General features: G+C 44.0%; 4 protein-coding genes across 13 annotated transcripts; 1 reads left to right on the top strand and 3 right to left on the bottom strand.

The window, feature by feature from the left end:
• Positions 1-61: 61 nt before the first annotated feature.
• Positions 62-1,976, bottom strand: LOC128253550 (minor histocompatibility antigen H13). The gene is made up of 3 exons (XM_052982013.1): positions 1,647-1,976; positions 729-1,579; positions 62-663 (listed from the first exon to the last, which is right to left on the bottom strand). Exons 1-3 carry the CDS (start codon positions 1,854-1,856, stop codon positions 555-557), a joined length of 1,170 nt encoding a protein of 389 aa, XP_052837973.1. The 5' UTR covers positions 1,857-1,976; the 3' UTR covers positions 62-554.
• Positions 1,977-2,419: 443 nt separating this feature from the next.
• On the top strand, positions 2,420-5,156 carry LOC128253543 (neuronal acetylcholine receptor subunit alpha-5). Its single transcript, XM_052982000.1, has 4 exons — positions 2,420-2,721; positions 2,785-2,978; positions 3,479-4,106; positions 4,532-5,156. The coding sequence occupies exons 1-4, from the start codon at positions 2,448-2,450 to the stop codon at positions 4,921-4,923; spliced, it is 1,488 nt and encodes a 495-aa protein (XP_052837960.1). The 5' UTR covers positions 2,420-2,447; the 3' UTR covers positions 4,924-5,156.
• Positions 5,042-12,731, bottom strand: LOC128253544 (DNA-binding protein D-ETS-6). 6 transcript variants are annotated; one of them, XM_052982002.1, is made up of 4 exons: positions 12,201-12,731; positions 10,983-11,749; positions 6,515-6,755; positions 5,042-5,953 (listed from the first exon to the last, which is right to left on the bottom strand). In XM_052982002.1, exons 2-4 carry the CDS (start codon positions 11,719-11,721, stop codon positions 5,449-5,451), a joined length of 1,485 nt encoding a protein of 494 aa, XP_052837962.1. In that variant the 5' UTR covers positions 11,722-11,749; positions 12,201-12,731; the 3' UTR covers positions 5,042-5,448. The 6 variants fall into 6 exon arrangements, with proteins under 6 accessions (XP_052837962.1, XP_052837961.1, XP_052837964.1 ...); XM_052982001.1 differs by having other exon boundaries at positions 10,983-11,985; positions 12,296-12,730; XM_052982004.1 differs by having other exon boundaries at positions 10,983-11,985; positions 12,330-12,730.
• Positions 12,732-13,653: 922 nt separating this feature from the next.
• Positions 13,654-22,425, bottom strand: LOC128253556 (intraflagellar transport protein 140 homolog). Of its 5 annotated transcripts, none has more exons than XM_052982020.1 (7): positions 22,284-22,425; positions 21,206-21,324; positions 19,859-20,457; positions 19,388-19,548; positions 17,184-19,327; positions 15,499-16,609; positions 13,654-15,101 (listed from the first exon to the last, which is right to left on the bottom strand). In XM_052982020.1, the coding sequence occupies exons 1-7, from the start codon at positions 22,351-22,353 to the stop codon at positions 14,761-14,763; spliced, it is 4,545 nt and encodes a 1,514-aa protein (XP_052837980.1). In that variant the 5' UTR covers positions 22,354-22,425; the 3' UTR covers positions 13,654-14,760. The 5 variants fall into 5 exon arrangements, with proteins under 5 accessions (XP_052837980.1, XP_052837981.1, XP_052837979.1 ...); XM_052982021.1 differs by having other exon boundaries at positions 21,206-21,376; positions 22,284-22,406; XM_052982019.1 differs by having other exon boundaries at positions 21,206-21,366; positions 22,284-22,366.
• Between the last annotated feature and the right edge of the window lie 3 nt (positions 22,426-22,428).

Below are 22,428 nucleotides of genomic sequence, written 5' to 3'. Positions count from 1 at the left end.
AAGAATACCTATGTGAGCAGTCATTCACATACCCAATCAAAAAAAGTTACACGGCATAGCCTTGGTGTTACGAAAATTTGAATTTATTCGTATTTAAACTGTTTACATTAATGTTTGCACTTGGTCTTATGAAATGCAATGCTGTATTTGTTAATATTTAGTGGTTCCCTATTAAATCAGATACCTTTTAACGGATTTATTGGAAAAGGGGCTGTTTTACAAAAAATTGGAATATATTTGTATATAAACTGTTTTCTTAAATGTACGCCTCCTTTGCGCGGAGCCACATAAATTAATAGAATTCTACATTTAAATTTGATTCTGGTAAAAAAGTTGACAAGTAATTTTCTACAATTGTAACCTAATCAAACTAAATAAGGTTGTTGTGCCTGGCCAAGGAACGTAGCTAAAACTCAATAAGTGAATAGTCTTTTGTAGCGGTGTGCCGTAGAAGAAACGGGTTGCGATAGAGAGTGGAGCTTGGCTAGTTGCTGAAGACATGTTACGATGGAACGAATGGTGGAGATGCTGTTCGGGGAGCGTCCAAACTGGCCTTACTTGCCCTTCTTTGACTCCTTCTTTTTGCTGCTGGACGAGCTGGTGCCCTCATCCTTTTCCTTCTTCTCCTTCTTTTCCGGTTTCTCCTCGGGATGGTCTTCGTATCTGGAGGGGGATAAACCTTCTCAGTTTAACATATTTGAAAATATCAACATAGATGCGAGACTTACGCAAAGAGCACCTTCAGCTCGCCGCGGATGAGAGCCACCAGGAGCGGGGTGCCCATGCAGGCTGGCACCAGATAGAGCAGCGCCGGCTGCGCGTGCTTGAACACGTGCATCACGAAGATGGTGGCCAGCAGGCCCAGGAAGTAGGCGATCAGCGTGGAGTAGAAGTAGATGCGCGTCTTGCGCTTCTTGCTGTCGTCGAAGCGCAGCAGCAGGGCAATGAAGATGCCCGGAATGACGATGTCGCCCAGTCCCAGCATGGCGAAGTTGGAGGCATTCAGGCCATTCTCGATCAGGTCCTGGGGGAACACTAGCTTGATGGGCGCCTCGAAGCTCTTGGCCACGGTGACCATCACGTTGGTGCCGAACACCCAAAAGATGTCGTAGAAGAACAGCCCGCTCAGCAGGATCACGCCCGTCACAAAGTTGTTCAGGTGCAGCATCTCCACGCCGTTGATGGCGAATGCCAGGCCGAACAGGTTGTTGGCAATCCAGTGCTTCTTCAGCAGGTACCACACACCGATCACCGAGGAGATCACCAAACAGACGATGTCGTGCGTGGAGAACTTGTAGTTCACGATGTCCTCCTTGTGCTTGCCCTCGCCCTTGGTGAACAGGATGTGGAAGGGCACCTTGGGCACGGCGGCCGGCATCAGCGAGTTGATCACCGGGCTGAGCAGGTGCGCCAGCGCAATCACGCCCAGCACAAAGAAGTAGCCGGTGAGCAGGTAGTTGATGTGCACCTTCTGGAAGATCTTGAAGAACAGGTAGAGCCCGAAGAGGGCGCACGAGGCGATCAGCGGGAAGTACATTGCGTCCTTTTTGGTCATCGTGTCGGCCTTCTCGCCCGTGGACTGCAGGGTATCAAAGTTCTTGGTTTAAGCGCAATTCTGGACATGATCTCCTAGCCTGGGCACATACCTTCTTCAGCTTGTGCAGCTTCACCGACCGAATGGAGCCGAAGATGATGGGCAGCATGGCCATCACCACCAGGCTACTGTAGGCCACAGCCATGCCCTCCGGCGTCGAGGGCTTCTTCTCCGCGGGCGCCGACTCGTTCTTCGGCGCGCTCACATTCTCGATGATGCCCTTGAGCACCTCCTTCACGGTTCCGAGCACTTCCTCCGCCATGGTCGCCAAATCCAAATCCAATCCTGTCCTGAGCTGAGCTGAAAAGTCGCCGGCTTGCGAGGGTGAAAAACCGTGAAATGACACGCAGCAGCACACGTCAACAATCTAGATGGTGTGACCGTTCGGCGTTCAGCCGAAAATATACCATAAATATACCGGAGAAGTTAAATACCATTTACAACGGAAAATATCCTAATTTATTTAAATTGAAATACAATAAGACAGAATAGATAATAAAAGTATAACCAAAAAATAGTAATAAATGCTAAAACATATTTAAACAATCCATAAACAAAATAAATTTATTTAAAAAAAAATAATATAAGGAATAAATAATAGCCGAAATGAAAAAAAAAAAAAATCCATACAAAAAATGAGTTTAGTAATATTTTCTGAATCAGTCAGGGGTCCGACTGTAACGGAAAATCAAGGTTTGATCTCTGCAGGATATTGTCGACTTATGTGATACAAATTTTTCCTATGCAAAATTTGTTAAAAGGGTGAATAAACTACGGTTCTGGGAAAATTGTAGCTACAAATCGGTTTCTCTCCGAACTTAAAATGAGTTCGGATCCCACACAAAAATGCAATATGTGGGCTTTTATCTCCAACGCCGGCAGAGAATCCACAGAGATATCCAGGCCTCGGCCATGTGCCAAGCCGCGAGCTGAGCTCAGTTCCCTTTCAGATTCCGCGAGGCAAGCATTGGACATTGGATACTGCAGACACTTATATACATACATAGTTATTTTCTCAACAATGCCGTCGTCTACCAAGATAAAGTCGCTGATTTCCGGTCTTGGACTACTCCAAATGCTAGTCGGGATATTGTTTTTGTTTTCGGCTTCCGTACCAGGCGCCACTTGTAAGTGTTTGTATCTCTGCAGTTGCATAAGCCGCTGATAACTGCTATATAAATACCCAACAGCCGATCCGGACCCAAGGAACGACAATGTCAAGGCCCCGGATCGCCTCCACGCAGGATTGTTCCTCAACTACGACAGCGATGTGCAGCCCCAGTTCCAAGGTGCTCCCACAAATGTCTCCTTGGGCATGGTGATCAACTACATCGACATCGATGAGATGAACGGCAAGCTGACCACCCACTGCTGGTTGAATATCGTAAGTACAATCCTTTCTTTCCCCATTGAATTCCGCATAAAATACGTTAGTACATATACACCAACAACTGCTGGTTGAATATCGTAGGTCCAATCCATATAAACATTAAACTCCACATAAAATACGGTAGTACATATACATATAACACCAACTGCTGGTTGAATATCGTAAGTACAATCCGTTCTTTCCCCTGCATCGTATATCGTATATTGAGAGATAAAGTTGTGTTTTTCCTAAAGTTCACTTACATTTGATAAACATTAAATTATACGAGTATAAATGGAATTTGTAAAAACATTATCTAAATGAGCTGTATTTGACAACATTATGGTTTCCATATTTTAATGTACACCCCATGAATTTTACTGAAATGGTACTGCGGATTTTCGAAACATTACACTTGTTTTTATGTATATAACACACTTCTCAAGAATCAGTTGTGAAATCTATATAGTTAGGAGTATTAAACATCCTACACTAACTGACGTAATCCTTTACAGCGTTGGAGAGATGAGCAGCGCGTGTGGCAACCATCGGAATATGACAACATCAAGGAGATAACTTTGAAGGCCAGCGAGGTGTGGACGCCACAAATCACGCTTTTCAACGGCGACGAGGGTGGCCTACTGGCGGACACCCAGGTGATTCTCAGTCACGATGGCCAGTTCCGGCGGATGCCTCCGGCCCTGTACACGGCTTACTGCAACCTGAATATGCTGAATTGGCCACACGACCGACAGACGTGCAATTTGAAGATAGGCTCCTGGGGCCTGAAGAACATCATGCCGGATAACACGACGACAAAGGGTAAATCGCTGGACTACGACGACCAGGTGCAGTCTCCGGAGTGGCAGATTGTGGACTCCAGGGCGAAGTTTGTCAGCCAGGACTATTACGGATACATGGAGTACACTTTGACGGCCGAGCGTCGATCCTCGATGTATACTGCCGTCATCTACACGCCGGCCTCCTGCATCGTCATCCTGGCACTGTCCGCCTTCTGGCTTCCACCACACATGGGTGGCGAGAAGATCATGATCAACGGGCTGCTCATCATCGTGATCGCCGCCTTCCTGATGTACTTCGCCCAACTGCTGCCCGTGCTGTCCAACAAAACGCCGCTTGTGGGTGAGTTCTTGGTTTTAAAGCTGGTTGTAAACGATGCAGCTACTGTTCTGATATTCTATGCAGCATAGGCATTAAGGCTATATAAAGGGAATTGAGATAATAATAGTTAATTATATTAAATAAGCTATCAAATATAAACTCCAAAAGACGAAGCCGCTGTACCAATTCGTTAAATACTCTAATAGTTTCAATATGCTAGGCAGACTATCTAAAATCAAATGAGGTTATAATATTTTAGTTACTTGCTAATTATTCTTCCAAGGACACTTTCAAATCTTAACTTCCAACTATTGTCGATTTCTTTAAGGCTGGTTGTAAACGATGCAGCGGCTGGGATTTTTGATATGCTACTCAGCATGGCCATAAAAACTGTAATATAAAATACTTTTAATTAATCAACTCCAAACGTTATCCGTTTCTTCCAGTGATTTTCTACAGCACCACCCTGCTCTTTCTAAGCTTCTCTACGATCATTGAGGTGATGGTCCTGTACCTGGCCACTGCCAAGCACAAGAGGAGCGTGCCGGAGGTGCTGAAGAAGCTGCTCCACGGGAAGCTGGGCACCTGGCTGCTCCTCTCGCAGTTCAGCACGACCGGTGAGCCCCAGGAGGAGCAGACCAAGGAGATGGGCGAGCACCTGTACGAAAACCCAGACGAGGACGACGCCGCCAATCCGCTGGGCATCAATCCCTCGGGCATGCCGAGCTACAAGGCCATCCAGTTTGACTGGGCGTTGCTGGCCACCGCCGTGGATCGCATTTTCTTCGTGGCCTTTAGTCTGGCCTTCTTCATCCTGGCCATAATCTGTGCTGTATAGCTCTAGATCCTTAAAAACTCAACGCAATGCACCTTTATCTTGAGTAAGCCAATCGTTGCCAATTCATCTCGAAAGTATGTAAAATCAAGACTTAATTAAGGTAAAGGTGCACTGTAAATTTAATATTTGCATTTACGTTTTCATGTATTAAGTAAATACTGTTTACTCTATGTGCGAACTTATAATTATTTAATGATGTGAGACCCCGTTTGGAATAAGGGATCTCTGCCCAATGTGTGCTTACAACTAGAAGCGAAGGACAACAGGCGAAGTAACAAATTGGCTCTCGTTTCCGAGTATTGCTCTGCGATGCTCCAGGTTATCACAATTCCTCAATTAACCCAAAGTAGCTGGAATTATGCGAAATGACCTTTTTACGGCCAAAGGTCTGACCCTCGATGGGTGGTTGGAAGTGGGTGGTGGATGGTTGGCTCCACGCTCTCAGTGCGCAGTGGGTGGTCCAATGCGCATCCGCATCCTTCGGAACTCACAACCCTGGCGACAAATTGGGGTTGCTCTGCTGGCTCAATTAAATGCGTTTGTGGTGGGAGTGCCCTGGTCGTAGTTCCCCGTCGACGATGAGGATGTCCTGGTTGGGTCTCCGGCCGCAGTCCCACCTTGGAATGGAGCAGTAAAATTCGACGTGGATGCGGATGCGGATGAGGAGGAGGCGGCGGGTGCCTGGCCAGGCGATGGCTGCGACGAGGCCGGCGACGGCGAGGGGAATCCCAGACTGGAGCTAGTGGATGCGGGCGACGTGTGGTGCGGATGCAGGAAGTGGTGCTGGTGCGGATGCGAGTGCGAGTGCTGGTGGTGCTGATGATGGTGGTGCAGTGGCGGCGGCGGCGGCGGGTGGCGGGCCAGCTGCATCGCCCCACCTCCGTGGTGGTTGTAGGAGCCCAGCATACCGGAGGCCGGATCTCCTCCCTGCGCCTGAGCCTGGCAAGCGGCCATCAGGCCGTGGAAGTCGAACTTGTAGGCATACCGCTTTCCATGCACCTTGGTCATTATATTCTTGTCGTAGTAGTATCTGTGAATTGGGAAAAATAAGATCTTATAAATTTGGCTTTTCTTTACCATGACTTGAGATCTTAATTATAAATTGGGTATAATATACTTACTACTTGAACTTACAATCTGAACTTCAAAACAAGTTTTTTGTTACAAACTTCGTTCTTTAGAGTAAAGAAACAATTGTCTCAAATTTACAACATGTACTTAATTAAAAAAATTCAAATACTTATTTACACACATTCAGAAATTATTATTATTTTAACCAAAAATATGATTTTAAATTGTAGAAAATTTGTAATTAATTATTTGATGTCGTTTGCAAGAAAATCTATATATTATTATCAACCAAACGAAGTTTCTATCTGTTATTTTTGTTTGCAGACTTTTTCAAAATGAGTTTTTTTTTAAATCAACGGCTAATATTTAAGAAATTAACGTTTTGAGAAAACTATATTTTTATATAAATGTTTTTATATTTCAAAAATGATTCTTCTCATTTAAATGAATAATGCCCAGCGTAATATTAAATGTAATGCAGTATACCCCTGCAGTATACCCTTTAGTAATCGAAACTCACCTGAGAGCCCTGCTCAGCTTGTCGTAGTTCATGTTGGGCTTGGCCTTGCGCTCGCCCCACCTGCGAGCCACCTCGTCCGGGTCGATGAGCCGGAACTCGCCCGATTGGCCCTCCCAGCTGATGGCGGCGGCGTTGGACGAATCGGCGAGCAGCTCCAGCAGAAACTGCCACAACTGAATTTGGCCCCCGGAGCCCTGGGCGACCAATCGGTGCGAGGCAGCGTTCAGCAGCTGATACGGATCTGAAAAAAGAGACGGGGGCGGGGTATTAGTGGCGAATACTTGCATACAGATACAGCCCCCTCCAGCAACAGATACAAATACAGATACAGATACAGATACAGATACAGATACAGATACAGATACAGATACAGATACAGATACAGATACAGATACAGATACAGATACAGATACAGATACAGATACAGATACAGATACAGATACAGATACAGATACAGATACAGATACTTTGGTCGCTGAGATACTGAAAGAGCGAGCGAGCCAGAGAGAATCGCGATTGGAACAAGATTTTCTGGTGGGGGACGACGACGTGGCAAGAGTGCCAAGTGGAACTGAACTGAATGCCATAAGCCAGCGCGGATTCACAGAAAATCAACCGCAAACGGACATAAATCCTGGCACTCACACTGCACACAGAGAAAAACCGGTCTGTTCGACTAAACGAATTGCACGACTAAGATTGAGTGGAATATATTTATAAAACATAAATTAAGTTACAATTTGTTAAATAAATTGACATGTTCCAAAATACCGAAAACCTTTAAATAGGTCAATATATTTTGTGGCATTTTTGTGGCAGTAATTGAAATTAAATTAATTAACTATATTAGAAAACCAGCTGAGTATATGGACTTTACAAGAATTCTTTTTGTTATATAGTTTAAATCACAAATTATTTAGTTTTATTAAAATCGAAGTTTTGCCTTTTTAAAGTGGCGTAAGTTTAGATGGGGTTTCTAAACTTAATGCATAGACGCACTGCACCTGTGAATAAAAATCTCCTTCAGGTAATTTTCTTGTTTATTGGCCATGGGGACAATCCCATATCCCGTACTCTGAGCACCTCCACGGGGAAAATCCCCTCAAAGAGCCGCTGCAAAAGCACGAATGTGCCATAACAATGTTGACTCATTCGCTGATCAAGCAATGCCGCGGCCACAAGACACAATTCTCACTTCTAGTCTATGCCGCAGCGTTGGACCCACCATCTCTCGTGTCCATTCATATTTCTAGGCACACCGCTCGCCGGAAATGCCAGAGATCGAATGGTTGCCATTGAGAGATCTCCTCGCCGCCGTTCATTCATTTCACATATTTCGCGTTGATTTCGGCCCTGCCTCAGCGGAAATTCCGATGAATTTTCGGCCATATGTACGCCGCTCTTACCATTGAAGATCATCGAGGTGTGCGGATGCTGGTGATGCTGGTGGTGGTGGTGGTAGTGGTGGTGCACGGCCGGGTGGTGCGGATGGGGATGCTGGCCGACCGGCGGTGCCGTCTGCATCCGGAGGCCGAACCGCCGGTTGAAATCCTCAGACAGGCGCCACATGACGCCCACGTCTACGCTGACACTCATGGTGGGTCTTTTTTAAATCTTTTGAAAATTACACTAGATGCCAAATTTGCAACTTAACAAATATTGTTGTTTTTATGGTAGTAGCTTGTGATCAAAGTTCAATTAAGTATCAATTAAAACTTATACCATTCTTGAAGATTTGGTTTTCTTTTACCGGCGTATTTTTATTTGTTTATTTGTTCTCTGTATTTAATAGAATTAATTGGCATCTCTTAAATGGCTTGATAATATTGTTTTTTGATTCCATCGATATTCAGATTGTACACATATTTGTTTTTTTTTTACGTTGATGCTTATGTGTTCGGCATAAAATGTATTTAATTTTAATACATTTCAAACTATTTCAAAATTTATGTTACTTTCATATCTTTTAAATATTTCCTTAAATAAGAAATTGCTTAAAATTGAGTAAATAAGAAGCAGTTGCTAATTTTTCAATTCTTCAATGGCTGTTGACTTTAAAACTGTTGTTTTTAACACAATACTTTAGTTTTAATAGTTTTCTTTAAATGCTCAAATGGTTTGACTTTTGACTCGGAAGTAAAATTAGTTTTATAGCTTATAGTTTTCCCCGGGAGCTTGTGAACCGTTTCGGACGAGGGCCATTTGGCAACTGAAATGTCATCCAAAATCGCTGGTCGGATTTCGGTCCTTATCACCGGACGAAATGGATGCCTGGCAGACTGGCATCTTCGCCAAGCATCCGAGGAGCAAGCGAAGCTGCGGCAACGATTTTGGCTCACCTGCGCAGCTGGTGGTAAATGCTGCTTCGGCATTTGCCGGAGAAGTGACAAAAGTCAGAGGCCACGTGCAGCCACTCAACCAGCAACCAACCCAACCCACCCAACCAACCTAAATGCACACAATAAACAACTATAAGGCTGTTTTTCAGTTATTCGACTAATAAATACCCAGTATGAATCACTTAGTTATTTTGATAATATTGCAAACAACTTTGAGCGTGGGAAAGTATTTTCCAATATCCAAGAAAATGCTTCTGCATTCTTGTCTAAAATATTAATTAATATGTTTGAAAATAGTTAGACAGTTGAAACTATTTGAATAGTCAACAAAGAACCATCATCCTTAATGATCAAAACAATCGTTCAAGCTTATTCTAATGTGAAAATATCATGTCATTAAACAAATTTTTAAAATACTGTTCTAAATTATCTATTTAATTAAACGTTTAATTATTTTAATAAATTGTTCCCTGGTCTTTGAAGTCACTAGTTGAAACATACCGATTTTTGTCTATTTTTTGTTTAATAAATTTAAAATTTAACTTAAAAAAAGAGCTTTATAGGGTTTTATACTGTTGCATCCTATAATAATTCCTATATACCCTGGATATCTGTCCTTATGGGAGCGATGTAAAGAGGCGGTGACTCAGACATTGGAACAACTGTAGCCCTCAACAACAAATGAAATCTGCGTGACGGCGACGACGCGTAATCCTCTTTGGCATAAAAAACAAATCAATTAAATCGACGTCGCTTGCTCTCGGGATCAAGCCAGCTATATAGCTATATATATACGGCCCTCCTACCAACATATGCCAAACCCAAATCAGGAGGCTTTCCTCTGCTTTTCAGCTGCTCTTCCTGCCACAGGAAGGATGCGACGAATGAATATTTTCCTGTGCCCGAAAGCTGACCACCCGCAGAGCTGTTGTCACTGACAAGCCATCCAAACCACCCCAACCACCCACTGCCGCCAACTGCCGCCCACTGCCACCCACAGCCACCCACACGCAACTTTTCTGCCCGACTAAGACTTGACTCGGCGACTTTTGTCGCTGGCATGGGATTATTTTGATTTTATTATTAGATGCCACATCCTGCGAGAAATTATCATATTTACATCGTTTATTATTAAGTTCATCACTTGACGCGACCGCCCGCTAAGCCACGCCCCCCCCGCCCTTTTGGGCGACCCCACTCATCAGCAGTTAATAACTGGAAAAGTGTTGCATACTTTGCTGCTGTCACGCAGAGATTTTCCCAAGCGATTTACGTTTATGGAGTCTGAAAGTTGGCAAAGTCAAGGAAAAGGTAATTAAAAGGTGGGTTTTCCTCATTCCCTTGAACCACTTTGCTTCTTTATCAACACATTAAATAGGGGAAGAATCAAGGAGAGCGGAGGGTGGGACAAACAATCAATGAAACACATAAGTAACGCCTCTATCAGCGAGTCAACATCTTAATAAGTTGCCATTTGGCTGCTGGCGGAGCTCGAAAGGATTCAATTGATGCCTGACCACAAAGGATTCGACAGTCTGAGAATCGCACCACTGGGAATAGCACGTGAACCCAATTACCAAGCAGCTCAATCTCTGACCTCTGGACGCTTCAGATTTATGTGGTCCGAGATTAACGCTGTTGTTTTGCTACTCCTGCTGGACAGTGGGAAAAATGTGGGTCTACTACACTAAGTGAATCCAAGTCCTTTTATAAAAGGTTCGATTAAAGATCGCTGTGAGATTCGAAATACGTTTAATTAAATACCATTTCTAATGCATAAGTTTTAGAAACTCAGCATTTTCAGAATAGTTTAGGCTTTTAAAACAAAAAAAGGTATGACCATGACTTTTAAAGCTTTTCATTTAAAACAATCATTATAAAAGAGAAATATAATATAATATATACATATATTTATTTGGCTTGAGTCCCTGTTTTTCTTTACAGTAATTCAAGGAACAAGAATGTAGATTATGGTTGGGGATAGTTTTGAAATGCAACAAAATTTTAAACATGTTGTTAAAATCGTTTCATTTAAAACACAAAGCAAAACTTTGGTTTGCTGTGGTTAGACCAAATTTACAAAATCTTTCTTGGAACACTATTGTTCACACTTTTTCATAGTTACTCACCAGGATCGTCGTCGTTGAGCATGGGACTAGTCTCCCGTCCGGTGGCGTGGTATAGGCTTAGCGCAAAGTGCTTGGAGAGGAGCATGCCGCCACGCCTCGATCCTGCACAGACCCAGAAGTCGGCGCGGGTCAGCTCGCACAGCTCCTGGGCGTCCTTGGGGAACCTGTCGATAAACGGCTCTGGATCCAGTTTGAATTTACGCGTTGTCCACTTCACCCAGCTGGCAATGTCCTCGGAGGACCAGGCGTGTGGATCCACAGGCACTTCCACCGGCGAGATGCTGCGATTGGAATCGACGGAGTCCTTTCTACATGGTGGAGATGGGTTGGGCGAGTGACCAGTGGGTGTGGCCAGTGGGAGTGGCACTTGCAAGTTGAGGGCGGGTGGTAAGTTGGTTTTGCTTCTACTACTACTACTACTGCTACTGCTGGAGGAGGAATCCGTATCGGAGCCTGTTGAGGAATCGGAGGAACCACTGGAGTCACTGGTGGAAGTGCTGCTGCAGCGCCTTCTCCTTCTTCTCCTGCTGGGAGAGCTCTCCTTTTCAGCTCCAGGATCTGCCCCCATTTTCTTCTCCTTCGCTTCCAGTTGGGCCTCGTTTCCGGTTCCGATGCTTTTTGGCCGGACATCCTGGTGCATGGCATCAATGGACCTCTGTTGGCACCAAACACTATGAATCGTCTGGATGTGGAGTGGGATTTGGTTGTGGCTTTGTCGGCTACTCTGCAGAATGGCCATTAAATTTTAGGATAATTCCAAATGATTTCTGCTGGTTACACAAACACTATCAGCTAAAGGACTTTTTTGGCTTTTTCTTTTCACTTCGGTTCGTCATAATTTGCTTGAATCAGCATTTTAAAATTATTCAATTTATTTATTATATAAAGTTTTAAACTTATCGCTTTTAAATAAATGCGTCCTCGTTTTCTGGTAATTACACTTTAAGGTCTTTAAGGCTTAGGAAGTCGTAGACCCATTTATTATTTTTGGCGACGGTTTGCACTATAAAATAAATACAATTTATTATTGCTTTAAGTTAATCACAATTCTAAGAATTTAATTTATTTATCGCCGTTTTGTTTTATAAATAAAACCCTACTAGGATGTTGGGCTAGTCCTTGTTTTCTGGTAAATACACTTTAAGATCATTAACCGGTGAAAACTCGAAGACCCAGTTAGTTATTTTTGGCGATTGGCTTGCACTATAAAATTCATACAATTTACTTTTGCTTTAAGTTAATCACAATATTCTCGGAATTGGATTTATTAATCGCCTTCAACCGGTTGATGATCGTGGAAAAACGAAACGGACTTAGGATGTGGATCCGGCTGACTGGATGATTCACCTCTGGCCACGGTATTTCACCTGCCGGCTCAAAAAGTGGAGTCAGCTGTAGGCTTTGCACGTGCCGCAAATCGCGGAAATCTTTTGCGGAAAGTTAGCGATAGGAAAAACTTTTAATAACCGTTATTGACCGATTACAGAGAACCACCGAAAGGGTCAAAAGTAGCGCCGTAGATCACTCTAGATCGACGATCTTTGCTCGAGCGTGCGAACCTATTGGATTGGCGAGTGAGGAACAAATGAGGAGCACCGGCGCTATGTGATAGAGCCATGACGAAGTCACGGCTGCGCCGAGAGCTTTTACGCTCTCTCCCGGTCTCTCGGCAGCCCCATGTTCAATTAGCTGCAAGAGAGGGGGTATATGGTGCTGGAGACCAGTTTGCCGGTCGAATTGGCCACTCGGCGCATGGTGATAAAGACATGACGAAGTCGTGGTTCCGTAAGCTATTGCACTCTCTCCGGCTCTCTCGGCAGCCCCATGATCAACGGTCTGCAAACGAGGGGCTGTCTGATGCTCGGACCAGTTTGCCGACCGAATTGGCCACTCGGCACCAGAGCTTTACGCTCTCCCGATTGCTCCGCTTATCGTAAGCAAATAACAACCTTAAGCATGACGTAGTGAAACTGGTAGTAGTTGTAGTTGTCCGAATGACTCACTCGTCCATAGAGCAAACAAACCGCCGATCGCTGGGTAGCCGATGGAGTTCCCCAGGCTTTCTGTAGGCCCGAGGAGGTGGTGGCGGTGGGTGTAAGGTCGTTTGGCGGCCAACGAAAATTCATTCATCGATTCCCCTCTCGTTTTGGATTCGTTTTTCTTGCTTTTGCCTCGTAATTTTTCTGGGAAATCGGGCATGAGTCGTTAGTTGTCTGTGGCCTATGCCTACTTGTGAGTATATCGGAGTATCTCTGAGATATTTGGCAACAGGTCGCCTCACTGAAATCACACAGAGAAAAAGAGATCGATGGTATTTAATGTTTATAAATATAAATACTAAAAAAAAAAACAAATATTTACCCAGTGACTTTTAAGTGTTTCAGAAGCCTTTTTACAGATATCAAGTTTACAAACGTAGCAAACAAAACGTTTCTCTAATGTGTATACCAAATCAACTTTTTGTAAGAACAGATATTTTTTATATATCCATATATATAAAACTGTCCATTAACAAACTTGAGTCAAGAATTTATCTTATTGTATTAATTAAAAATTTAATATAAAAATAGGCTCCTCAGATTATTTTGATACAAAAATAATGGAGTTGTTGTAACCCATTTAGAGATCATCAGCTTTCAATTTCTCTTTCGGCTTGTTAAAGTAATATACAAAACATATGACGTTTTTATTTAGTAATACTTATACAAATGAGGTCTTTAAATTGCTTTGGTACAAAAATAATCAACTTTATTGACGTGCGTGGATAACGCTTATTCCCCGACGATAACCCATTTGGAGCACATCAGCGTTCAATTGCTCTTTCGGCTTGTTTGAGTTTCGCTGACTTCCTGGAAATGATTCTGATTTCATAGCTGAGGACGCTTTTGAGCAAGTGATTCATGCCCATCCGATCCGATCCGATCCGATGGCCCGCTCTCTTCCTCTGTTCCGCTGGCGCCGGTGGCAAATATGACGATCCAAATCCATATCACTGTTTATATTTGTTTTGGTGTGACGTCTATCACTTGCGCCCACTGTACGTCTTTATAACGAAAGCTTTTACTAGGCCCGCGTATATCGTATGCCGTATACGGTTCATTCATAAATTGCCCAGTGGGTCAAAGGGAGTGGTGGTTGGGGGCTTCTTCTAGAGCTGATGTGAGCAATCTGGCTAAATACTCGCTTATAGATTGCTCATTGCCTCCACTGGGTTTTGTTTATGAACTTTGCACGTAGTGACGTTTGTTTACTACTTGATTTAGAAAAAGGTACTTTCCACAAGGCGTGTAACTAATCATAGTTATGCCATTAAGTCATTATTGTTGTGACATTGCTCTGAATTTTCTCAATGAGAATGCAGTGTTCTGCTACTTGAACGACGTGCCCATTTCATTCTCGCAGGAACAAATGGAGTACTTCCACAAAAAGATGTTCCCCAGGAAGATGTCCTTGCGGAAGTATTCCATATGTTCCTGGGAGAATGTAAATGTGCATCTGAATAAGCCGCCATCTAGGGCAATCATTCTAATTGAGTAATCAAAAAATAGTCCGTAATTCTAATTGGGAAATAGGGGGGTTGTAGAAATACCTCTGGTGGTAAGAATTGATTATATCTCAAGCAACCACTTTTCAAATTCTCATAACTGGGGTTTTTAGCTTTAAGGATAGTCTAATATTTTCCCCATTTATGGCGTTTGCATAGCATATTTACAATTTATCCGACCTGCGGATTATTTAGGGCCATGACTAGTTCTGCGCTGCCCCTGAATTGAATCACCTAATGCAGTTCTTCTGTGATCTCCTCGTCATCGGCCTCGTCATCATCACTGGTTGTCATGGCCGAGGTGCTGCTCATTCCAGTGACGGTGGCAGTGCCGCTTGTGGAGGCGGTCACCTGACGTCCCGAGTTCCAGATGAGTTCGAAATCCAGGTCGCATTCATGGGCGATCTTTTGAACTATGCCGCGATCCAAGAGCCCCGCGGCGCTCCACGAGTTGTCCTTCACGGCCAGCTCCTTGAGGGCTCTTCCAGCCTCGGGATACTGCTTGGCGTAGACCAGGGCTCGCACCAGCATGGACAGGATGTGGGCGTGGCGTATGGGCGGCAACTCCGGTTTAACTTGATGTGAAAAGACAAGATTGTTAAATTGCAATTTTATAATTTAATTTTTGTTTATATTGTCGAAGTTTGAAGCTGATTAGAACAAAGATATGAGTATTTAAAATAAGTGTGCCAACTTAATTTTAACCGCGTTCTAGAAATGGCCTCTTTACCAAAATAACTTAAAAACTATTAAAGCGATTTCTTAAATTATATATATATTTAATTATATAATGTATTTTATCAATAAAAATGGATTTTCTAACCAATATATCTACATTATCTTTAGAAAAAAAGTTGATTTGCTAAAAAAATGTTTTAAAATGTTTTTGTTTTTAGTTTTTTAACTAAAGAGTAGTTTAAGAGTAGTTTAAGTTTAAAAAGCCTTTTTTTCCCTTTAAGGAAGTCGACTTACTAAGCATGCTGCGGCAGGATCCGATGACCAGCTGGTGGTCGCCTTCTCGCAGCGCCTGCTGGATCTCCAAGATGGCCTTGACATCCGCCACCGTACGCTGCAGATTGTTGTAGGCGTGCTGGGCGTGGCTGAGCTTCTCCAGGCACTTCGAGGCCTCCTGCATGGCGGTTAGGGCCTTGCCGTAGTCCTGGAACTCCTCGATCTCGATCTGGGCGCAGATGGCATAGAAGTTGGCCAGGGAATCGAAGGCCTGGCCCTTTGTATAGAAAGTGACAATGTGCTTGAGGACCTGTGGATCCGATTGCCAGTCCAATGCTTGCAGATAATTGGCGGCCATAATGTAGACCTCACGCTGCCTGGACATGTTGGCAAAGAATATGATTTTGTCGGTGTTGCCCGACTTCAAAAGACTCTTCATGGCCCGCACTTTGTCTCCGGCCTGGGTGAACTTCTTGGTGGCACTGTGGTAGTCACCCTGCTGCTGGAGCAACTCGCCCAACTGGACCAGGATGTGGACTCGCGTGGCCTCCTCAAACTCCCCCTTCTCCGGGGTGAGCATCTCGGCCAGCTCTTCGGTCACGGGCACGCCCTTCTCCAAGCAGATGCTCAAAGCCCTTTCCAGGTGCCTCGTCTTGGCCAGCAGCTGTACTGCCTTCTGGAACTGCTCGATGCTGCAGAAGAAGTCCGCACACCGGTCGATCAACTCGGCATCCGACTCCGGCACCAGATCAGAAGCTATGATCTCCAGAATTTCCGGCTGTTGCGATTCAAAGGCCATCTCCAATGCTTTGTGCAGCATTCCAGCCCGATGATAGAGCTCCACGGCATGCTTAAAGTTCCCGCACTCTTCGAAATAGGCCGCCGCTATGGCCTTGTCCCGCTGCCTTGACGAACTGGCCACTGTCCAGAGTTCCTCCTGAAAGTCGTTCTCCTTGCAGATGCGTATGGCATTGCTGAAGGTCTGGGCACGCGTGAAGAACATAATGGCCTCCTGGAACTTGCCCACGTTCTCGTAGTGTCTGGCCAAGTGATAGCAGGCCGCTTTGTCTCCAGACTGCCTGGCAATCGCATCCGCCTTGGAGATCTTACCCAAGTAGCAAAGAATCTTCACCTGAAAAAGAGCAAGTTGTTAGTTCTCATAAAAGCACAGCAAAAGCACAAAAAGGTATATTGAAAATAATGTATTCCCTTTGCTTTGCTGCGAAGACAGCAAATCAAGCGAAAAACTTTATAATGAAGGCAAAGCAAAAGCACAAAATCTGTGTTGTGAAAGCATTTCATTGCATTTGACTTTGCTTTTGCGTTGATGGTCAGCATTTCGGATTTCCCAAAGCAAGGCAAAACATTGCTTTCTTGTTCAGAATAGCTGGCCGAAAAAGAAAGATACCTTTTCCATTAATATTAAGCTTGAAAGATTGCTTTGATTTGCTTTATATTGCCATAAAATTGCTTTCGCAGCAATATTAATAGAATATTGAACATCCAAAAGCATAGGAAAAACAGATTTAAAATGGCTTTCGCAGCAATATTAACAGCAAAATTAGAAACATTGCTTTTGCTTTGGAAATGGTTGTTGTTTTGCTTTTGGCCTCCAAAAAAAATGTGTACAATTATAGCAGAGAAATCAAAAATTGTAAAGCATTGAGGGCATTTTTAAACCCTGCTAAAACTTGATACCTAAATACCTGAGAGAACCAATCCTCCGCCTTGTGGTAGACAGCCAGAGCAGCATCCATGTCGCCGGAGCTCTCGATGTACTGGCCCCACCACTTGAGCAGCTTGGGATCGCTGGTGGTCTGAATGTAGCGCTTCATGGCCGCCGGATTCTCCAGCAGCAGCTGTGTAATATTCTGCGCCGGATTCTGTGTCTTCTCAAAGTATTCCAGGGCGCCCTTGAGATCGCCCCTCTCACGCAACTCCTGCGCCTTCTGGTAGTACGTGTGCTTCAGATGAATGCGATCCTCGGTCTCGGCCAGATGCAGTGCCTCATCCAGGTGCCCGGTCGATTGGAGCAGCTTGTTGAGCAAATCGAAACGCTTGCATCGGCGGTAGAGGTCCTTGGCTTCCTCAATCATGCCCAGTTCAATGGCCAGCACCGCTACTTTGGCCTCGTTCTCCAGATCATCGTCTTCAATGGCCAGCCGTAGGGCACGGACGGAGCGGGCTTGCTCCAAGTGGCCCATGCAGACTTTGGCCACATCCAATCGGTTGGTGTGCACGCACATCTTGGCCAGATTTGTCCAGATCACTTTGGATTGAATGGAGCGAATGCTGCGATACGCCAGATCCATGTTTCCCTCTGCCACATAGAGACTGAAGTTCAGGACTCGCTTGCGTATGACTGGATCGCATTGCTGGAGGTCCACGAAATCCTGCAGAGGCTGCTCCTCCACAGCATTGATCTTGAGGCGCAGCACATTGGGCACACAAAGACTCAATAACTGGGAGCCTGGACTCATGGCTTGAGTCTCAAGGACATTGAGGCATCCTTTCTCCGAATAAAATAAAAGTAATATCTTTGAAACAACAAAGTGACTGGGAGAGTTCTTTTGCGGCAGAGTCTTCTGCATTGTGGTCATGGACTTAACCTCCATGGCCAAGAGACGAGGTTCCTCTGCATCCCAGAAAATCCGAACAGGCAGACTGGATGAAGAGCTACTTTCCTGCTCCACCAAATCATATTCAAGTAGATTATTGCGCTCAAAGTCCCAGCAGAATAGAGTCGATATGGGTGTGAAATTGCTACTGGCTATGACCAATGCCAAATGGTTGCCCAGACTATTGCACTTCACCAGGATGAATTCTCCGAAGTCATCGAAAATGTCATGTCCGGATTTGCTGGGGAAAAGCAGTTTGGGATCGTGCCTGGAGACATCATAGGCCTTGACATAGCCATTCATGGTGAAAACGGAGAGATAGCAGCCACTCAAATCCATGCCAATGATCTTCCCCTCAATGTCGCTGGCTTGGATGCGATGGAGCACCACTCCGCCCACGGAGTAGACCATGATGTCACTGCTCGCCAAGCAGAATATGTTCTGGTTGTATAGACTCAGGGCCAAACATTCGGCGGGAAAGGTCTGGAGCAGCTTCACACTCAGGGGAGTAGTAGTAGCTGTAGATGCAGGAGCACTGCCCTCCACTGCCTCCAGAATCTCCTCAAACTCATCCAGGCTCTTCTCCACTTTCTGCAGACTGTAGGACGAGATGCTCCGGCCATTACTCATCACCAGGCTCAGTTCGTTCAAGGCCAAGGCAGTCACGGCGAATTCCGACTGTACAGTGGTCTCGCGACCGCTGCAGTGCGTCAACTGCACCGTTTTGGCTGACCGCTGCACAGCCCACAGTTCGCGGGTATAGAACGCCAGCAGGGGCTGCTCTTTTAGCATGAACACATTGGACAGACAGTTGACCAGCATGCAGGGTTTGGCCAGCTCGTTGAAGCCCCACTCACAGCTCCGGATGGCTCCTCTCACCGCCGATATGTTCGTCAGCTGCCAGGCATCTTCGGGAGCACTGACCAGCCGGCTGCCACTCCGCTTCCAGGTGTACAGATTGCCCTGAGAGGTTCCCGCACACAGCGTTTGACTTGTTAAGCTGTAGGCCAGACAGGTGAACACTTCGCCACTCATCTGACCAAACTTCGGTGCCTTGCGGGGCACACTGCTGCCCTCGGTGCTGTCATGGCTGAAGAATTGGTTCGACGACGACATGGTGCCATTGCTCAAACTGGTCAAGGTTGAACCTATCTGGTTTCCACTGGGCAGATCCATTTTCAGCAGGTAATTGTCACTCCTCTCGATGTCCCAAATGCGCACGAAAAGATCACCTAATGGGGTGGAACTTTAGTTTGGAAGAGTAGGTGCCAGAGCACATGTTTATTACTAACCGGTGATGATGGCCAACGAGTTTCCAGACCAGGCGATGCCTCCCTGTCGACCTCCTCCACGTCCGCTCATCTTGACGCGATCCAGTTCCGTGAGAATGCCCGTGGATTCTACCAAAAACAGAGTGACAGTCAAGTCCTCCATTAGGCAGATTACGGCGTCCCTAAAATTGAAAAAAGCAAAGGTTTAAAGTCACAGCAGCAGGCTAATTAATAGTACGTTAGTACGTTAATAGGAACAAATTATAAACGAATATGAAAATGCCTTTTTGGTATACAATATAACAATTTTCATATGCGGGTAAGATAATAGTAGAAGGACAATATAAAGGGCTTAAATAAGTGATAAAAATAACAACATATAAATTAAGTTTTAAGTAAACTTTAGATACCGTTTTTGTTTTACAAGAAAATGGACTGTTATTTTTACCACAACTTTATATTTAAATGTATAATATAGGCAATGTTTCTTACTTTTTGGGGTGCCACAACATCTGGACAATGGGCGGCAGGGATCCGCACTTCATGACCTCCACGCAGGCGCCTCCCTGGTTGATGTAGAACACCACTCCTCCCTGGGTGCAGGCGTAGAAGCAGTGGTTGTCCCTCACCCCCGAATGGGTGATGCTCCGGGCAGCAGTTCTGGGCCTCCAGTTGGTCAGGGTGTCCAGGGCGTTCTCGTCTCCGGCCACCGCTGCCTTGGCCAGATTGGCCATCTCCTCGCGCACCTCACTCTCCACCGTGCGGCGGAAGCAGATGAGCAGCAGCACCTCCCGCAGGTCGTGGGAGAACATGGTCAGGAACTGGTACTGACCATCGCAGCGCCATCCGGTGACCAAGCCCATGGCATCCGCCGTCACCATCCGTCCGCCCTGTTCGCTGAACTGCAGCAGCACAATGGCCGCCTTGTGCGGTGCACTCACACTGGCGAACTCCCTGTGGCCGGCGAACCACACGTGGATGTCCCCGTGCTCCCAGCCACTGGCCAGCAGCGCCTTCTCCGGATGCCAGCACATCGCCGTCGCTTGGGAGGTGGCGTGCACCGGATAGGTGACATCCCGCTGCGGCTCACCCTGCAAAATGTTTTTCCAGATTATTTCTGTACATTTCTATAAGTTTTTTTTTTAATAGCACTATTTGAAGAGATTAGTACTTACCCCGATCAAAAGACCTACGCAAATGAACTTATGTGCAAAATTTAGTTTAATTTGTACATTGATTTAAAATTCTTGGGTAACTTGATCAAAACTTATTACATCAATTTTGTACATTGGTTTTAGATTTATGGAAAACTTGATCCAAACAAAAAAATAGGTACTTTGATTAAATCTAAAAAAAATTAAAAATAATTTTATTTCTATTACTCAGAGGAACTTGATCCAAGCTAAACAAGTTATAGTTTCTCCCTTTTTTTTCTTATTGTTATTTATTTATTTGACTTGATAGCAGTGTAAGTATAACTTGTTATTTAATGTTTATTTTATTATTTTTAAAACACTATTTTGTCTAATTTATATTTTATAAAATTTGATTGGTCGATAATGATTCGGCCAAAGAACATTAATATTTAAGCTGAATTTCAGCTCCAGGCTACGTAAGGATTTGTTGTTCTTAAGCCTTAAAAGTTATTTGACCACCATTTTTCTTAAATTGGGACGTGATTAAAAGCTAACAGTTTCAAATTAGTAATTAGTAAATTAGTAGCGTTAAAGAGCTAAAAAAAAAGGGTTTTCGAGCTGTGTATTGCATTGCAACATTCTTGTGTATAGTCTCCAATAACGAAGACTCCATAACGGAAGGATTATGTTATTAAATACTCACAGTATCTGCAAAAATGGTCACAGAACCGCCTCTTTCGGGGCTAAAAGAAGCCACTGCAAAGAGCGGTTCGCTGGGATGCCAACTGCTGATGGTGCTGACCGCATCCGAATCCAGGAATTCTATTTTTGTGTCGAAATACAGTGTCATCTCAATGGTTTTCTCTTAAATGCCCTTAAAAGTTAACAGCAGAAACCAAAACACTGTGAAAATGGGTTTCTTTAGCAACGGTTGTCAGGGTTGCGCCAAACAAATGGTTCAAAGCCGACATTGAGGGTGATTAAGCCAAAACAAAGAAGTGTAAGTAAATATTGAGTTTTATTTCACCATATATTTGTTATATTAGTGTTTTCTTTGCTCTATGAGTTCAACACTTATCAGATAATGTATACCACTTTAATCGCACTCACCTGCACTTTTCAATTGTAATCGAGAAAGCAAACAAAATGACCTGCAGTTTCTTAAAAAAAAAACTAGGGTATTTCCCAAGAAATGCGAACTACAACTGATAAGCAATAAACAAAAGTAGGCATTGTTTTTGAAATTCCAAATTTTCATTACCTAACGTTTTTTGTCCAGCCCTGGCAGTTTAATAAGTTAACTATGATAACCTAGATAAACACAAGGAATTCAATAAAATTGGAATAAATGTCAACATTAAATTACGCCAAATTTTCGATTGATTAATCATTCAAAAATTTATTGATAAGTAACTGAAATAAATAAACAAACTGAAATTTACAAGCAAGCTAGAAACTATATTTAAAATAGCTTCATCATCAATAAATATTTGTCAATAAATGTATATTAATTTAGTTTTTTACCATGAAAAATTTTCTTATATAAATACATAATAGAAAAAGAATTCCAAGCTAAATTTAATGTATTGAGGCGTGCTTTTGTAGAAATGTTTATGCAAAATTACTTTCTAAATTCTTTTAAACCAATTCTATAAGTTTAAGATATGTTTGCATGATTAACATTTAAATATTTGGTTTCCGTATATTTTTTAATTTGTATATTTTGTCCTTCTACAAAAATTTAGCTTGAATAGAGCCGAATGGTCATCTCTAGAGCTTACCCACACAATCAGCCGTCGCGCATTCGCCCCGTGCACACGCAACACTAGCGCATTCGAATGAAATCACCATCGTCGCCGGCAAACAAAACAGAGAAAACAGAACGTACGCCGATATTGCGACTCATTTGCAGTGTGAATTTCGAAA

This window comes from Drosophila gunungcola, assembly GCF_025200985.1.
Source record: "Drosophila gunungcola strain Sukarami chromosome 2L unlocalized genomic scaffold, Dgunungcola_SK_2 000052F, whole genome shotgun sequence".
In the NCBI taxonomy this organism is placed as follows: Eukaryota; Metazoa; Arthropoda; class Insecta; order Diptera; family Drosophilidae; genus Drosophila; species Drosophila gunungcola.
This window is presented reverse-complemented; position numbering and strand designations above follow the sequence as displayed.

Bases quoted from the DNA above. Each gene is read 5' to 3' on its own strand.
- LOC128253543 (XM_052982000.1), top strand. From the start codon at position 2,448: ATGTGGGCTTTTATCTCCAACGCCGGCAGAGAATCCACAGAGATATCC. The intron at 2,979-3,478 runs GTAAGTACAATC...AATCCTTTACAG, and splicing joins CCCACTGCTGGTTGAATATC to CGTTGGAGAGATGAGCAGCG. The intron at 4,107-4,531 runs GTGAGTTCTTGG...CGTTTCTTCCAG, and splicing joins CAACAAAACGCCGCTTGTGG to TGATTTTCTACAGCACCACC.
- LOC128253556 (XM_052982019.1), bottom strand. From the start codon at position 22,353: ATGGTGATTTCATTCGAATGCGCTAGTGTTGCGTGTGCACGGGGCGAA. The intron at 19,549-19,858 runs GTAAGAAACATT...TTTCAATTTTAG, and splicing joins ATGTTGTGGCACCCCAAAAA to GGACGCCGTAATCTGCCTAA. The intron at 15,102-15,498 runs GTAAGTCGACTT...TTTCACATCAAG, and splicing joins ATCCTGCCGCAGCATGCTTA to TTAAACCGGAGTTGCCGCCC.
- LOC128253550 (XM_052982013.1), bottom strand. From the start codon at position 1,856: ATGGCGGAGGAAGTGCTCGGAACCGTGAAGGAGGTGCTCAAGGGCATC. The intron at 1,580-1,646 runs GTATGTGCCCAG...GATACCCTGCAG, and splicing joins AGCTGCACAAGCTGAAGAAG to TCCACGGGCGAGAAGGCCGA. The intron at 664-728 runs GTAAGTCTCGCA...ATCCCCCTCCAG, and splicing joins GAGCTGAAGGTGCTCTTTGC to ATACGAAGACCATCCCGAGG.
- LOC128253544 (XM_052982002.1), bottom strand. From the start codon at position 11,721: ATGGCCATTCTGCAGAGTAGCCGACAAAGCCACAACCAAATCCCACTC. The intron at 6,756-10,982 runs GTGAGTAACTAT...CTCTTTTTTCAG, and splicing joins GCTCAACGACGACGATCCTG to ATCCGTATCAGCTGCTGAAC. The intron at 5,954-6,514 runs GTGAGTTTCGAT...CCCAATTCACAG, and splicing joins AAGCTGAGCAGGGCTCTCAG to ATACTACTACGACAAGAATA.